This window comes from Torulaspora globosa, chromosome 8 (genome assembly GCF_014133895.1).
Source record: "Torulaspora globosa chromosome 8, complete sequence".
Lineage (NCBI taxonomy): Eukaryota > Fungi > Ascomycota > Saccharomycetes > Saccharomycetales > Saccharomycetaceae > Torulaspora > Torulaspora globosa.
In genome coordinates this window covers 413858-428373 of record NC_050734.1, presented here as the reverse complement: position 1 = coordinate 428373, position 14516 = coordinate 413858, and the positions used below count along the sequence as shown (strand labels likewise).

Here is a 14516-nt window from a genome sequence, read left to right as displayed (position 1 = left end):
GGCGGAAGCACTAAGTAAGTAGAAAGTCTCAAAGAAAGTAACAGACCGGAAAAGATGAAAGAAATTCTATGCGATGATAAAATGTTCGAATCTCCAAGCAAAATACATACCATTTGGGGGGTTTAACGGTTGCGCTGCAGCTATTGGCTGCTTCTTCTTCTTCTTGTACGCTTTCCTCAACTCAGTAAGGGCTTCATCAAGATTAAAATCCGCATCGAATATCGCCAGTTTCACAGCAAGGTTATCCCAACCTTGGTACTCTTGCATCTCCTTTTTGGCCTTAGGGAATAACTCATTCATTAAATCAAACTCTTCATCATTTAAATAGTCATCGAATTCAGCCTCATCCTGGAAATCAGGCATTTCATTTTCATAATCAATGGCATCATCATCATCAGCGTAGGATGGCATCTTAATGAGTCTTGTTGAAGAGCTTCCTGTCTTAGGTATAGCTTAAGCTGCGTTTTTTTACTAACTTTTAGTAAAAGCGTCCACCAAGTGGTCTTGATAAGACTACCAGATATCCGACTAACAGCGAAACAATAGCAGACTCTTCCCAAGCTCTCGTCTAATACTGTGCTGCCAAGGCTTCACCTTGATGTCTACGGTTACAGCCTCAATTACAGATTGCGGAGGATCTTCTGCGACTAGCAAATCGAAGAGAACCGTGAAGGCACGAACTCGACAGTTCACGTCAGCATTCTTGTACAATGTCCCTCCGTCAGCCTTGACCGGTGAGAAATCCAATAACTGCAAACAATGTAAGTTGTTTCAAGGCACAGTGTTTGTAGAGGAATTGTTAAACGTGAACGAAGTCGGTAGTGTAGACCATGTACCCAGTTATCAGTTCAGGTTTGGCTGGCGACCAGACAAACTATTTTGCGAGACGGAGATTATTGATAACATTCACAAGATGAACGAGGTCATCAAGACCTGGGGCGACTGTTTCAGGGTCATGATGCAGTGCTCAATGAACCGATATGTACTTCTAGAATTAAAATTTAGGGACTTTGACCAGGAAAGAGGATTTCGAGATCTTGTTTGTAGGATAAACGACGAGTTTGAAATTCTTGCTGAGTTAATGTGGGATTGAAAGGTGTTCTCGCTTTGGGCGTCGGTTTCCACTCTTTGGACGTTTGTAACACTAATTAACAGTTTGTATTTTAGTCTAATATATTATTTTGTCGTTATTTACACGATGGACAAGATCCGCTATGGTCTATACCAGTACTGCTTGCGCTTTATCCTGTCGCTTCTGGCTGCACGTCTCTTTTCATGCCACTGTGATTTTATTTGGTCTAATCTGGAAGCCATCTCTTGTTTCCTCTGTGTGGGGGCATCGGAAACCAGCGAAATGAATAGCGGTGACACCTTGAACTGCTGCGCTAGAGCCTTACGTGTGTAGACCTCCGGATTCTCGCTTCTCAATCTTTGTATCTCGGCCACATCGGCAGGTTTCAAATGATATGTCTTGTCCCCCATAGTGCTTTTACTTGTCAGTACTGGTGGCGCATGGTCACCTTTCAGCCTATCCTCAGCTCTAAGCTCCTCAATAAGACTGCGACGAGAGTCACTTGCAGGCAAGAAAGATGCCGGGTACGTTTCGCTGTTTATCGAACCAGTTGGTGAGGACTGTGCTGGTTGAAAGTACAGGCCTCCTGGAATCTTTGCTTTCATGTAACCTTTGGGATTCGAAGCTGAACTCTTTGAATTGTAAATGGTAGGAGTGCTGCGTAATTGCGGTATGTTTTTCGAAGTGTCGATGAACTTTGCTACGCCTTTAGCCCTCATAGAGCTCACATGTAGGTTTCTAGTAAAGCTCCACATTACAGAATCAGCCTTTGGGGACGAACAAGCCTACCACTCTCACTCTAGGTACTGTCCATCTCTATACTTTATTGAAAGTTCACCAACTTTAAGCGTTCTAGCTGGTCCAAGTGAAAAATCATTACAGACGACACATCTTCTTAAAGCCCATAATGAGATATTGAAGAGTATAACCACAGTATATATACCTAAGAGGGCGATTGACTGCCCCGTTAGATCCTTCTACTCGACTTTGGTGATGAGCAAACATGGAGAAAGAGGATGAGGAGCTGTGCAAATGGATTCAGCTAAACTCGCAGTCAAAAGTGACAGGAAACTTCTTGACAACGTTACGGAAACTGGCGAAAAGTTGTGAGGGTGATGCAGATGCATTCATTGCAGGATGCAAAGCTTTGGGGAAATTCAACCAAAGTGAGGATTTCTTGCCTAGATTGTTTGTCAAGATTAAAGGAACAACTAATAACGCCTTGTCTACTGCGAGAAAACCAATGAAGGTCAGTTCAAGTCGATTTCGGTCCGTTCTGCCGTTGGGTACCGATGACGAAAGCGATGAGGAGATGGTCGTGAAGCCTATTCGTGGGCTCCCACAGCTGAAAGAGGTTTCATTCAAGAGAATCGAGAGAAAAGAAGCCAACAGACTTAAGAGCTATGCTGAGCCGGAGCAACCTCAAAAGGCACCAAAAGAGATACACAGTCCCACGAAAAATGTGGTAGAGGTTCCAAAACTGCAGACATACCTTGATGAGAGCAGTTATCATGACAGAGATCCCGTCCTCAGCGGAGACCACTCAGAAAGCGCTGAAGAAAGTGATTACTTGTCTTCTGGCTCGCAAGTTTTGGTTGAAGAACGCGAATGGTACAACAATGATGACGACTACGGCAACCCGGTGCCTGACGAAATTGGGCCAGGTCAGGAGCTCGATTTCAAGGGTACGAATCGCCGCTCAGATAGATATGTTCATCGAACAGACGACATACTTGACGCCAGCATTCAGCTTTATCCCCTTCCATTGGCCGAGCGGAAACAACTTATTCCACAGTTCTTGCGACGCTATGGCGTGATGCATGGCATCAGCGAGTCTGTCATTGTGGGATCTTTGCTGGAAAGTAGCCAGCAAGGAATCGTGAGTCCATTCCAAAATCCTGAGAGTACTTTCTCGATTAACGCTAGGAGAGGCAGTCGCCTTGTTGCACTAAAAAGGCTACAGAAGGATCAAAAGGATAAAGCCAGAGAGACAGCGCAGATCGCAGGTACTGTTTTAGGTGACGTTTTGGGCGTTAGAGATAAACAGACTCTCTCTAGCCAAGAGCATGAAAGCTTCAAGGACAAGTCAGCAAGTAGAGAAGAGATTGATAAAATAAGGAAATCCTTACCAGCGTACACGGTGAAAGCAAAGTTGGTACAGACAATACAAGAAAACCAGGTTACTATCGTCATCGGTGAAACTGGCTCAGGAAAGACTACGCAACTCCCACAGTATTTGTTCGATGGCGGCTTTTGTTCTGGGGGTAAACTCATCGCTTGTACTCAGCCTCGTAGAGTGGCTGCTATGTCTGTTGCCAAAAGAGTGGCATCCGAGATGGGAGTGAAATTGGGGGAGGAAGTTGGATATTCCATAAGATTCGAGGACGAAACTTCCGATAAAACTCTAATCAAGTTCATGACGGACGGTATATTACTGAGAGAAGCCCTACTTGATCCAACGCTTGATCGGTACGGCTGTATCATAATTGATGAAGCCCATGAAAGATCGCTGAACACAGAGGTCATGCTTGGGCTACTGAAAAGACTTTTAGCCCGGAGGCGAGATTTGAAGGTGGTTGTGACTTCTGCTACTATGAATGCCGCTAAATTTGCCAACTTTTTCGGGAATGCTCCACAGTTTGATATTCCTGGTAGAACTTTTCCCGTTCAATTGATATATTCAAAATACCCTGTGGAAGATTACGTAGAAGCTGCGGTAATGCAAGCTGTGCGTATACACGCTTCAACAGAAACGAATAGCGGTGATATTCTAATCTTTATGACGGGTCAAGAGGACGTCGAAGTCACAGCAGAGGTCATCAGGGAGAGGCTAACTGACATATATGCTAAAAGCAAGGGCATCGCGAGATTTGAGGAGATAGACGACGTAAAGATCTTCACAGTGTACTCAGCATTACCTGGAGATATTCAAAATGAGATATTCCACAGCTTGTCCGGTAACAAAAGAAAGATAGTAGTAGCTACAAATATTGCGGAGACTTCATTGACAATCGATGGAGTCAGGCACGTAATCGACTGTGGCTACTCGAAGCTCAAAGTTTATAATCCTCGAATTGGGTTAGATAGCCTGGTTGTCTCACCGATATCCTTGGCGAATGCGAACCAGCGGTCCGGAAGAGCTGGCCGTACAGCCCCAGGCACCGCTTACAGGTTGTACACAGAGGAAACTGCTTTTGAGGACATGTATGCTCAGGCCATTCCAGAAATTCAAAGAACGAATTTATCAAACACAGTTTTGCTGCTGAAATCACTCGGTGTTGACGAAGTTACCAAGTTTCCCTTTGTTGATCCACCTCCCATTCAGACCCTTTTGAGCTCTCTGAATGAATTATTCTTCATCGGTGCTCTAGACAAAGGTGGCAACTTAACTACTCTCGGTAGTGAAATGGCAAAGTTTCCTCTACAGCCTTCATTGTGCAAGATTTTATTGTCATCCGCTCAAAATGGTTGCAGTCAAGAAATGGTGACTATTGTCTCTATGCTATCTGTCCCTCAAATATTTTATCGACCAAAAGAGAGGCAGAAAGAGTCGGATGCTGCTCGCAGCAGATTTTTTGTGCCGGAGTCTGACCATTTGACGCTCTTGAATGTATATTCGCAGTGGAAAAGCAGCCGCTATTCTCATAGATGGTGTAGCAAGCACTTCATAAACTTCAAGTCACTACAGAGGGCGAGAGAGATACGCAGACAATTGGTCAAAATCATGCAGAAGAACCACATAACTCTGATTTCCACTGGTACGGATTGGCACACCATAAGAAAATGCATTTGTTCTGGATATGCTCATCAAGCCGCCAAGGTTGCGGGATTGGGTAAGTATACTAGTTTGCGAACAGGTATGGAATTGCAATTACATCCCACCAGTGCGCTCTATGGTTTAGGAGATTTACCCCCATATGTGGTGTATCATGAACTTTTGATGACAACCAAAGAATATATCTGCTGCGTTACCTCGGTCGATCCCTTTTGGTTAATGGAATATGGGACGCTTTTATATGACATAAAGAAGGTCAATATCGCTGATATAGTACGACATCCTATTGAGTATAACATTTGTGAAGAAGATGCCAAGGATCAAGAGAAGGATAATGAAATTGACCGCAAATTACAGGCTCTGCGGGATGCCAAAGATCTCATGATTCGCGAGTTGAACGTTGATATCGCAGAGCCTGACGGGACCCCTGTGAATATCCAGAAAAAGAAGCGTACTAATTCTGTACAAGTAGGTTTCAAGAGAAGACGACCCTTTCCATAACTTTGTCCTTGCTACCCGTAGCACATATTTATTTTACAAGCTAGAATCCAGAAAAGATGATTGGTGTATTCGAGCGCCACTGCTGCCAATGCTGTCTTAAGCTCCTACAGTCAGCCTCATCATACAGTTCATGTGCTCGCGAAAGCCACTGGGCCATGTTCTGTATCCTCCTCTCGCTCGCTGGATGCGTGCTCAGGAATTCGAAATTGGCTGCTCCACCAAAGTTGCGACTTTCAAAATCTGCCATACGCTTCCAAAGTCTTATCGATTCTTCCGGATTGAAGCAGGCTCTAGACATAATCATTAGCCCTATGTAGTCTGCCTCTGTTTCCATCTGTCTCGAAGCTGGCATTCTCACCAGTCCATCCAAAAGAATGTTGTTGAATGTGTCAACTCCCGTCAATGTATACAAAAAGATGCTGAGGATCGTGTATGCGGGTGCTTTAGACAGGTTCTCTCCCGTATGTCTAGCCAACTGATGGGCAAACTCATGAGACAAAACAGTTGCAAGGCCATCATCGTTTTGGCAGATTCCAAGCATACTGCTGAACACAAACACTTTTCCTCCAGGCAACACAAACGCATTTGGTGGTGCTGCAGGATCGTTGACAACATGAATCTTCCAATCTATATCTTTGAGCAATGACTTGTCCACAGTAGAATCCTTGTGCGCAGCTTCAACTATTCTTTCAAACACTCTTGCGACCCTTCGAGTAGTTGGATCATTTTGTGGCAAGATTGCATTCCCAGTCTGTCTAAGCACCGACTTGTATGTGTATTTCCCAATCATTAACTCTAATGAGGGTGGAATCCAAATAAACCTCCTTCTACCGCTAATTGGAGCCTCCTCTAGATGAGTCAGATAGAATAATGAGCCACCACCGAACACTATCGCAAGGTATTTTCTTGAGCTAGGATCGAACAATAGGTGACGAAAGGTGTTGCCATTGCCATTGTTGAACCTTTTATATGTGAACTGGGAATACGATCTTGTATGGCCTGAATGATTTGGAAAACGGCGAAATAAGTTCCTTAACATATCTAGCTGCTTGAATGCCATTCTGGAGTTTACTTCTCTAAATTGGACGTTCATCTGCTACTAATAACATCCCGAAGTTATCGGCTTCACATTACTTATCCTAAGCTCTATTGGCAAAAGCAGCTGAGAGCAAGGTGTTTGATAGACTCTATGAAGCATGGGGAAGGCCGAGTTTGGCACAGCAAAGTACTTAAGCAACAAGATGAAGGCCAGGGGCCTTCAGAAGTTGAAATTTTACTGTCAGGTTTGCCAGAAACAGTGTCGAGATGAGAATGGCTTCAAATCCCATATAAGATCACCGTTCCATATGAAGAATATAAGCAAAGTCTCCAATACTGATATTGCCAGATACACAGAACAATTTGAGCAAGATTTCTTGCGACTGTTAAGACTCAGTCATGGCGAGAAGCAAATCGGAGTTAATAAGTTCTACAACGAGTTTATTCAGGACAAGCATCATATACACATGAATGCCACGAGATTTAGCTCCCTCACGAAGTTTATTCAATACCTGAGCAAGGAAGGCAAGGTAAAAGTGACCGGGTTGGATTCTTTGGCCGAAGATGAGATAGATCCTAGCCAACTGCTTATATCATACATCGACAAGTCGCAGCAGAACCTATTGAGAAAAGCCGAATTGAAGGAATTAGATGAGAATCAGGAATCGGAGCAGCAAATGAAATCGAGGCTGTTGCAACGCCAGATCGAACTTGGACAGAAGGAAGAAACTGCAGAGGATGAGATCAAAAGTGAATCGGCTACAAGAAGCAGGCTGCCGCAACGTGCCATACATGTAAATTTGAAGGATACGATGAAAAAAGCGGGAGGAAGCAGTAAAAAGACTAAAACTATGAGAGGCAAAGTCCATAAAAATGTTTTCATGTAAAAGCTAGCGCATCCTTAGACTTCAAAGGAAGGATCAAAGACGAGATCACTGCTAGAGTTCAACTGTCGCTCCCGACGCAGAATTTCCGCGAACTTTCTTTGGGTTTTGGCGTAAAGGACCCATGCTGTCACTGTAAAGGCTGCGACTGCAATGATAATGCTCATGAGGTCGAAGAGCTTCGACCCTGCCGATTCATCCTCACCCATGCTCCTAATTCTAGAGCCAATAAACAGGTAGATCAGCAACTTGGGCGTCGTGATCGCCTGCGCAATGGAGAAATTGCGCACCGAAATTCCGTAAACAGCTGCAATGGCACCGTTGGTTAGCGAGTAAGGGAAAGGACAAAGTCTGAGCAACGCCAAGACCCAATAGCTATTGTTCTCCTGCAGGATTGCAGCGAACGCCTCGAATCGGCGATTGGAATGTACGAGTTTCTGGGCCTGCGATTGCAGCAGCGTCTTGAACAGACAGAACGACGCTATCGACCCGAGAACAGCCCCTAGGGAGAGAATCAACCACCCTTGGAAGCTGACACCGTAGATCAGTCCTGTACAAGTAGATAACAACGAGAACCCGATCATCGGTGGGAAACCGACAGAAAAGATGAGTAGAACCAGCACAAGTGGCGTAATGCGTTTATCTTTCAGATCGTCCGACATCTCCACCACTTTCTGCAGTATCGAGTTGTGGAAGATAAGCATCAGAATGGCCAGCACCGCTATGCAAGCAGTGAAGATCCCAATCAACACTCGCTTCCAGAGGGCCAATCTGTAGAACTGATCGCTGAGTCCATTGATACTCCGCCTTATAGTATGCAATAATCGTTCTTTAGGCGTTAGGTTGTACATATCCAGGAAATTCTCGTCCTCACGGCTATCGTCAGCGTCGCTGAAGTTACTCAGGTCGGCCAAGAAGGATTCATCAATGTCGTCTGCCTCCGCATTGATGCTGCTCACTCTGGCTTCGTACGGCTCGCTCATGGTTGTGGTTTTGTTCTATATGCTTTCCCAACTGACATCTTCTAAGTGGACAGTGTAGCTCCTGATGTTCGCCTTAGCACTAGAACAGAAAGAAAGGGCCCAGATCTTGAGAGGCAATGGCACGCTATCAAACGATGACCATTGCCATCTCTATCCGGCAGTTTCGCTGAGCAACGTGCTGAGCTGCTAGCTGTGGCGACCAGTCCTTGCACCACCGCTGAGCGTCTTGGTAAACCTACAAGTCTTGCACTCCCTGTTAGACGAGTAGCTCCAGCAGCGTAGAATGGAAGTCTCGTTAACTGGTTTGGCGTCGTCACAGACCGTCATGGACGCTCTTCAGGACCTACACCGCACAAATCTCTTCGCAGCAGTACACTAGGGATTAGAAAGGCTCCAAGCCTGATAGAATGCTTATTTAATCGTCAGCCAGCTCGCAGTAGTCCTGGAAGCCCTACTGGGAGGACCTCACCTGGGCGGCTATGGGAATTACCGCGATGTACAGCAAGCGCTCTACTTCATTCAGCGCCACTTAGAATTAACACACCGACACAATAAGCTAGACGATCAGCTCGAACTCGAGCTGGTCTGCAATTGCATCGAACAGATGGGCCTACAAGTGCTACACTAATCTCCTGAGCCTACAGAAGATAGCACCAAGACACGAGGAGAAACACTAGCGACTCCCAGCTAGGTTCATCCCCGCTACTCGAGCAGCAGGATACTGCGGCAATCTCCTTCCCGATATCAGGCTAATCGACAGACAACAGCAGTTTGACTGCTTCAAGATTTCCCTCCAGTGCCGATCGATAATCCTGCAAGGAACCAAAGACTACCGCTACAAGACGCTCAGCAGCCAACTCCAGTAGCAAGGATCAATGTCAGAGACGCATTGGAATGCAAGCATCAACACGATAGAAGCAACTTGGTGAGTTGGAATTTGCTAGAAGCCAATCGCAATTTACGGGCTCAGGAGAAGCTGGGAATCGAGGATTCATGGAGATATAAAGAGAGCTAGTCGGCCTAGATATTCAGCTCGGTTGAGGTTCTAGTTGAGGTGGATACTGGAAAGTGAACAACAGGAAATGGGCAGAACAGTAGCAACGGGATTGAACACTCCGCAGCCGGAACCTAAACTAGCGGAGCATGTGCTGGATATGTTCTCGCTGAGGGGCAAAGTTGCCTCAGTAACCGGTGCCTCCGGTGGGATAGGCTACGAGGTGGCGATTGCTTTTGCACAGGCGGGAGCAGACGTTGCTATGTGGTACAATTCGAATCCTGAAATCGCTAACGAAGTCGAGGAATTGTCGAAAAAGTACGGTGTGACAGTCCGGGCGTACAAATGCTGTTTGACCAACGGTAAGGAGGTTCAAGAGACCGTTGAGCGGATCGAAAGAGACTTTGGGGGCAAGGTAGACATAATGGTCGCGAACGCTGGTGTTCCGTGGCACAAGGGAGCACTTCTCGATCTCGCCGAAAAGAGCGCCGAGGAGTGCGACAGCGAATGGCGTAAAGTGCTGGCTATTGACGTCGATGGCGTCTACAACGTCGCGAAAAGCATCGGCCGTGTCTTCAAGAGACAGGGCCACGGATCTCTCATTCTCACTTCCTCGATGTCCGCACATATCGTTAATGTGCCGCAATGCCAGGTAGCCTACAACGCAGCTAAGGCAGCTGTTCTGCATATGTCGAAATCGCTGGCTGTCGAGTGGGCAGGTTTCGCCCGTGTAAACAGCGTATCTCCAGGGTACGTGGCCACGCCGCTCACTGCAGGTCAGACTCAAGAGATGGTGGATACCTGGTGTACTTTAGTCCCAATGGGCCGCCTCGCTATTCCAAAAGAAATGGTCGGTGCTTACCTGTACTTGGCTTCCGACGCTTCCTCCTACGCCACGGGTACCGACATCATAGTGGATGGAGGCTACTGCTGTGCCTGAACAGCATTCCACTAAGTATAAGGAGCTTGCTCTCTTCATATATATGCTTATAGCAGGCTATAGACATTTGTCGTTGATCTTCATAAAAAATTTCACCTAGAGGCTGCTTGAGATGAGATGAGATTACTTATCAGACTGGACAAGAAACGCATATAGCAAGATCCAGCTCGATCCAACACGGTTCCATAATGTCTGTTTCAGCTAGCAAGAGTAGACATGTCAAATTTGGCGACGAAGATAGCGATGAAGTCACAAAAGTTGTCGAAACTCGTCAGACGGGTATGGGGCAGGTCAGCGACAGCAGCGATAGTGAAGATGACGAGGCTCCACAGGAAGAGGGACTTGCCAGCGGGATGACCAAGGTCGAGGAACAGTTTAAACAGAGAGAAGAAGCGCTGCGGAGAGAGAAACAGGTTTTGAAAGAAAAGAGAAGAAAGGCGGATGCCAAGTTTAAAGAGCAGCAGCTTACGAAAGGTAATAGAGCTAAATCAGGTAGTCTACAGCCAGATGAAGAGTCTCCCGAAGAGCTGCCTGAGGATTTTTTCGATAAGCTGGAGCAGGAGGAGGCGGAAAAGCCTATTGAGCAGATGCCAAAGCATATCAACTTTAATGAGATTTCAGATAGACAGTACACAGCAGAGGTCAAGAAACAGCTCGAGAAGAAGAAGCAAAAAACCTTGAAAAAGCTGAGGGCTAACACCGTGAAGAGAGGATCTTTCAACGTCAGCTTACTCAGTCATCAAGATAGCATGTCATCGATGGCGCCCAAGAAGGAAGCCTCCATCATGAACTCTAAGGACAAATGGTTGAGAAGAAAGTCAATCAGGAGAAAGTAAGTATAATTAACTTCCGTATTTGTGAAGCGCGAACTCGTGTAGGACGGACAGCCCTCTCAAGGCGCCAGCGAACTTTGAATCAATCGGAGATGGTGAATGAGATTAAAGTCGGCACTGCGACCCCTAGCAGTACGTATATTAGCTCTCGCGATGGCGACATTTCGGCGGCCATTTTAGATGTTTGAGGAGGAGGTGTCATTAGAGTGACATTTTTGGCGGATGTGTCTAAATTATTGTTCTTGTGAGTATCATTAGTGGTAGCATTTTCAGAAGCCGACGGCTGATTGGCGTCGACTAATACAAAAGCACTACCTTCTCTAAGGTAACCGCCTTCGACGCTCTCTTCTAATTGCATATGGTCGTGGGAATCGCCGCCCGTGAATGCTGTGAAGGACGCATATAAGAGACTACCCCCACTCATGAGCAGCAAGTTACCACCTATCCAATCAATAGCTTCAGAATGTCTCAGATTGAACACAGATACCACAACGTAACCCAAAGGTGTCGACAACGCAAAGATAAACAGGTTCGAAAGGACTTCCCATCTCGGTAGGCGCTGTTTCGATATCATTATACTCGTTAACGACAGAACTGCCGGTATCTTGTGGATTATGATGGCAATAAGCACCACGATCAAAAGTGACTCGTTATTTACCGTGGTTCCCAAGGCAATTCCGTCTGAGAGACCGTGTATCACCAGCGCAAATACAACGTTGTTCTTCAGGACCGCGAGAAACACTCGTTTGGGATTTCGCAACAGATCTTTGAAACTTTCCAACCCCGGAGTCCCGTTTTGCAATACTTCAAACCCGGTGGAGGCCCCCATCACCATCTGGACAACACGGTCCAGTATATATACCACCATAAACCCAATAAGTAAGTTGATCCCGACATTACCATTGTGCTGCAAGCAAGCATCAACACCTTCGGGAATCACCAGTGTAAATGATGTCCCCAGCAGCATCCCAACTCCAAATCGAGATAGGATAGCGATGTACTGGTCCGAACTAGCCACACCACGGCTCACGTACTGTGTTGGCAACCAGCCAATGGTAAACGTAGCCACAAGCAGGAAAGATGCCAGCAACAGCACTCCTACCAAGCCTACGGCCATATTCTGATAATCCCTGGTCTATCCTAAGCCGCTAGCACCTGCTTTAATAAGTGTCCAAGGTTTTAACACTGCGCGACAACAGGCTGTTGAGGTTATGATCCAGTCTTATAGGAACAGAGTTGATCTACAAAGCTGGTGAAGGGTCACTATGGTTTAGATATGGAGGAGACTGTAATAGATAAGGCATTGGACCTGGGAACCACCTACTTTAGGAATGAAAGTTACGAGAAGGCAAAGGAGTTGTTCCGTAAGGCATTGGACTTGGCAAGGTCGTACGACGAAAAGGAGTTGATTATGCTACGTGAAAGGCAGGGATTGGCAAGATACACCGTTCCTGAGCCCAATAAGCATTGCAAGGTTTACCATCCTATGTATGTGCGGCTGCTGGACAATCTAGCTGCGACATATGAGAAATTAAACGATTTGAAGAGAGCACTCAAGTGTGCTCAGCTGATGGTTGATGCCGACCCATACAATCTGAAATGTTATATTAGACTTGGCAAGATACTGCAGAAGCAATCGAAGGATAAAGAGGCATACAACGTCTATGTTCAGGGGCTGAGGAAAGCTAGAGAAGCTCACGAAAGATTTGCCTGGCAAATCTCCAAGAGACTTGTAGATATAGCTCAGCAACAGAAGAATAACGTCAAGACAAGATTAGATCCTCGGAAGGCAGGCGAGAAGTTACAGTCGTCGGAGAAAAAGCATCTAATTGACCCCATCGAGGAACGGAAACAGCATGTCAAAAGATCCCGAACGGGAACGCCAGAAGTTGCCAGTCTAACCGGTAGTCGAAATGATCTTTTATACATGATGCCTCCCGAGCTATATCCCATTATTTTCGATGGTTTTACTGCAAAAGAGCTATTTCGAGTGACATTAGTGTGCAAATCGTGGAGAAAAAGCTTGCTAGAGTTCCCACAATTGTTCCAAAGGTTTCTACTGAATTCATGTTCCTACCAGCAGCTCACTACTTGTTGTAATTTCATGCTTCGCCTGTACAAGATCTTGGAACAACCGTCGATGGGAGGTTCCTTGGAAACGTTCAAGTTTTCGCCAAAGTACGCCAAAGAAGAACTTAAGTCTGTGGAAGCTATTTTCTCCAGGTTATCGAATTTCCGCTTCCAAAGACTCATCCTGTCGGTACCGAATTGTACGACATCTCATTTAGCCCAACTGATGCGTTCGAATACCGACATTTGCAGGGAGCTGAAAGATCTCTCATTGGTCTTAAGTTTCAGAGCAGGTAAACCTTACGAGATAGAGATGTTGTCACAGTGTAAGAACCTAAGGCGACTGGAAGTTCTGGTTGATAGCTCTGTGGTTCCCGTTGATAGTGGACTGCAGAGATCTACAAGCTTCATTGAACCTCGAATGCTCCCGACTTGGGCTGAGAACCTTGAGTCCTTCAGCTTGACATGCGACCAAAGCAAGGTTCGGGGATTTCCCTTTTTAACACTTGTGACGCATTTTCCCGCCAACCAGTTATCCAGGTTGTCGATTACTGGTGTTACATTTTCGTCAGAAGCAAATCAGTTCGATTGGTTAGCAAATTTTGGTCATCTTAGGGAAATATGGTTTGAAAATAATAAGGGCGCAAGCCTAATGGTTTTTATGCGGGTTCTGCGAGACTATCCTTTAAGTAGAAGGCTGGAAAAGTTGACTTTTAGAGAGGACTGTATTTCTCGAAGAACTGATCTGGAGGAGACATCAGATGGCTATTTTTACCGTGATAACCTGCAACACTTACGAGAAGTAGATCTAATGGGTTCTTCCATAAGCGGCTTAGGCATATCAAGACTATTATCCCATTTGCAACCTAACAACATTAGAATCTTCAACCTTGGAGATTGTCCCTTTATCAAGCTGCAGCGAACCCAGAGTTCAACTGATTGCTGTGTGCTATCGCCATATCATTTTCTAATATCTGTCCCATATCTTGAGTCCTTACTATTACCTCAGTTGGGTGCCTTGAACGATGACACTATGAAGCTTTTCACTGAAGAAGTTGGCAACTTAGAGAACTTAAAGAACTTAGACTTATCGCTAAATCCATCAATAACGGGAGTATCATTATTCGAGTTCCTGACGGCCCTCAAGGAGATAAGGTCCGCTCCCTTAGAGTATTTGAACATCGACGGATGTCCCTCCATCTCCCATATAACCGTTAAGCTGCTGGAAAACAAATCGCTTGTCCAAAAAGTTGACTGCATTTTTGAAAGAGAAACCTGGAGACGATTTGGCGTCAACTCTCTAAAATACAAGTCGTAATATAAGGCATAATGAAAGTTGAATAATTAACATTTCAAGCTACATAAAATACTTATCAATAATCAGGTCTCTCTATTTCTATGAAAATTCAATTCTTGTCAAAAGTTC

The 14516-nt window shown here is 45.6% G+C and overlaps 11 protein-coding genes across 11 annotated transcripts; 6 read left to right on the top strand and 5 right to left on the bottom strand.

Annotated features, from left to right (window-relative positions):
* Positions 1-66: 66 nt before the first annotated feature.
* On the bottom strand, positions 67-411 carry HBS1 (ribosome dissociation factor GTPase HBS1; the record flags this gene model as incomplete). Its single annotated transcript, XM_037285648.1, has 1 exon — positions 67-411. The coding sequence occupies one exon, from the start codon at positions 409-411 to the stop codon at positions 67-69; it is 345 nt and encodes a 114-aa protein (XP_037141544.1).
* A 187-nt stretch (positions 412-598) lies between these two features.
* On the top strand, positions 599-1093 carry HG536_0H02440 (uncharacterized protein; the record flags this gene model as incomplete). The annotated part of the gene is made up of 1 exon (XM_037285647.1): positions 599-1093. One exon carries the CDS (start codon positions 599-601, stop codon positions 1091-1093), a length of 495 nt encoding a protein of 164 aa, XP_037141543.1.
* A 119-nt stretch (positions 1094-1212) lies between these two features.
* On the bottom strand, positions 1213-1827 carry MRPL20 (mitochondrial 54S ribosomal protein mL58; the record flags this gene model as incomplete). Its single annotated transcript, XM_037285646.1, has 1 exon — positions 1213-1827. The coding sequence occupies one exon, from the start codon at positions 1825-1827 to the stop codon at positions 1213-1215; it is 615 nt and encodes a 204-aa protein (XP_037141542.1).
* A 248-nt stretch (positions 1828-2075) lies between these two features.
* Positions 2076-5348, top strand: PRP16 (DEAH-box RNA helicase PRP16; the record flags this gene model as incomplete). The annotated part of the gene is made up of 1 exon (XM_037285645.1): positions 2076-5348. The coding sequence occupies one exon, from the start codon at positions 2076-2078 to the stop codon at positions 5346-5348; it is 3273 nt and encodes a 1090-aa protein (XP_037141541.1).
* A 40-nt stretch (positions 5349-5388) lies between these two features.
* OMA1 (metalloendopeptidase) lies at positions 5389-6441 on the bottom strand (the record flags this gene model as incomplete). The annotated part of the gene is made up of 1 exon (XM_037285644.1): positions 5389-6441. The coding sequence occupies one exon, from the start codon at positions 6439-6441 to the stop codon at positions 5389-5391; it is 1053 nt and encodes a 350-aa protein (XP_037141540.1).
* A 103-nt stretch (positions 6442-6544) lies between these two features.
* On the top strand, positions 6545-7273 carry RTS2 (Rts2p; the record flags this gene model as incomplete). The annotated part of the gene is made up of 1 exon (XM_037285643.1): positions 6545-7273. One exon carries the CDS (start codon positions 6545-6547, stop codon positions 7271-7273), a length of 729 nt encoding a protein of 242 aa, XP_037141539.1.
* Positions 7274-7287: 14 nt separating this feature from the next.
* TVP38 (Tvp38p) lies at positions 7288-8253 on the bottom strand (the record flags this gene model as incomplete). Its single annotated transcript, XM_037285642.1, has 1 exon — positions 7288-8253. One exon carries the CDS (start codon positions 8251-8253, stop codon positions 7288-7290), a length of 966 nt encoding a protein of 321 aa, XP_037141538.1.
* A 1082-nt stretch (positions 8254-9335) lies between these two features.
* On the top strand, positions 9336-10187 carry HG536_0H02380 (SDR family oxidoreductase; the record flags this gene model as incomplete). The annotated part of the gene is made up of 1 exon (XM_037285641.1): positions 9336-10187. One exon carries the CDS (start codon positions 9336-9338, stop codon positions 10185-10187), a length of 852 nt encoding a protein of 283 aa, XP_037141537.1.
* A 188-nt stretch (positions 10188-10375) lies between these two features.
* BUD21 (Bud21p) lies at positions 10376-11023 on the top strand (the record flags this gene model as incomplete). The annotated part of the gene is made up of 1 exon (XM_037285640.1): positions 10376-11023. The coding sequence occupies one exon, from the start codon at positions 10376-10378 to the stop codon at positions 11021-11023; it is 648 nt and encodes a 215-aa protein (XP_037141536.1).
* A 79-nt stretch (positions 11024-11102) lies between these two features.
* ATX2 (Mn(2+) transporter ATX2) lies at positions 11103-12137 on the bottom strand (the record flags this gene model as incomplete). Its single annotated transcript, XM_037285639.1, has 1 exon — positions 11103-12137. One exon carries the CDS (start codon positions 12135-12137, stop codon positions 11103-11105), a length of 1035 nt encoding a protein of 344 aa, XP_037141535.1.
* A 159-nt stretch (positions 12138-12296) lies between these two features.
* Positions 12297-14408, top strand: DIA2 (DNA-binding SCF ubiquitin ligase subunit DIA2; the record flags this gene model as incomplete). Its single annotated transcript, XM_037285638.1, has 1 exon — positions 12297-14408. One exon carries the CDS (start codon positions 12297-12299, stop codon positions 14406-14408), a length of 2112 nt encoding a protein of 703 aa, XP_037141534.1.
* Between the last annotated feature and the right edge of the window lie 108 nt (positions 14409-14516).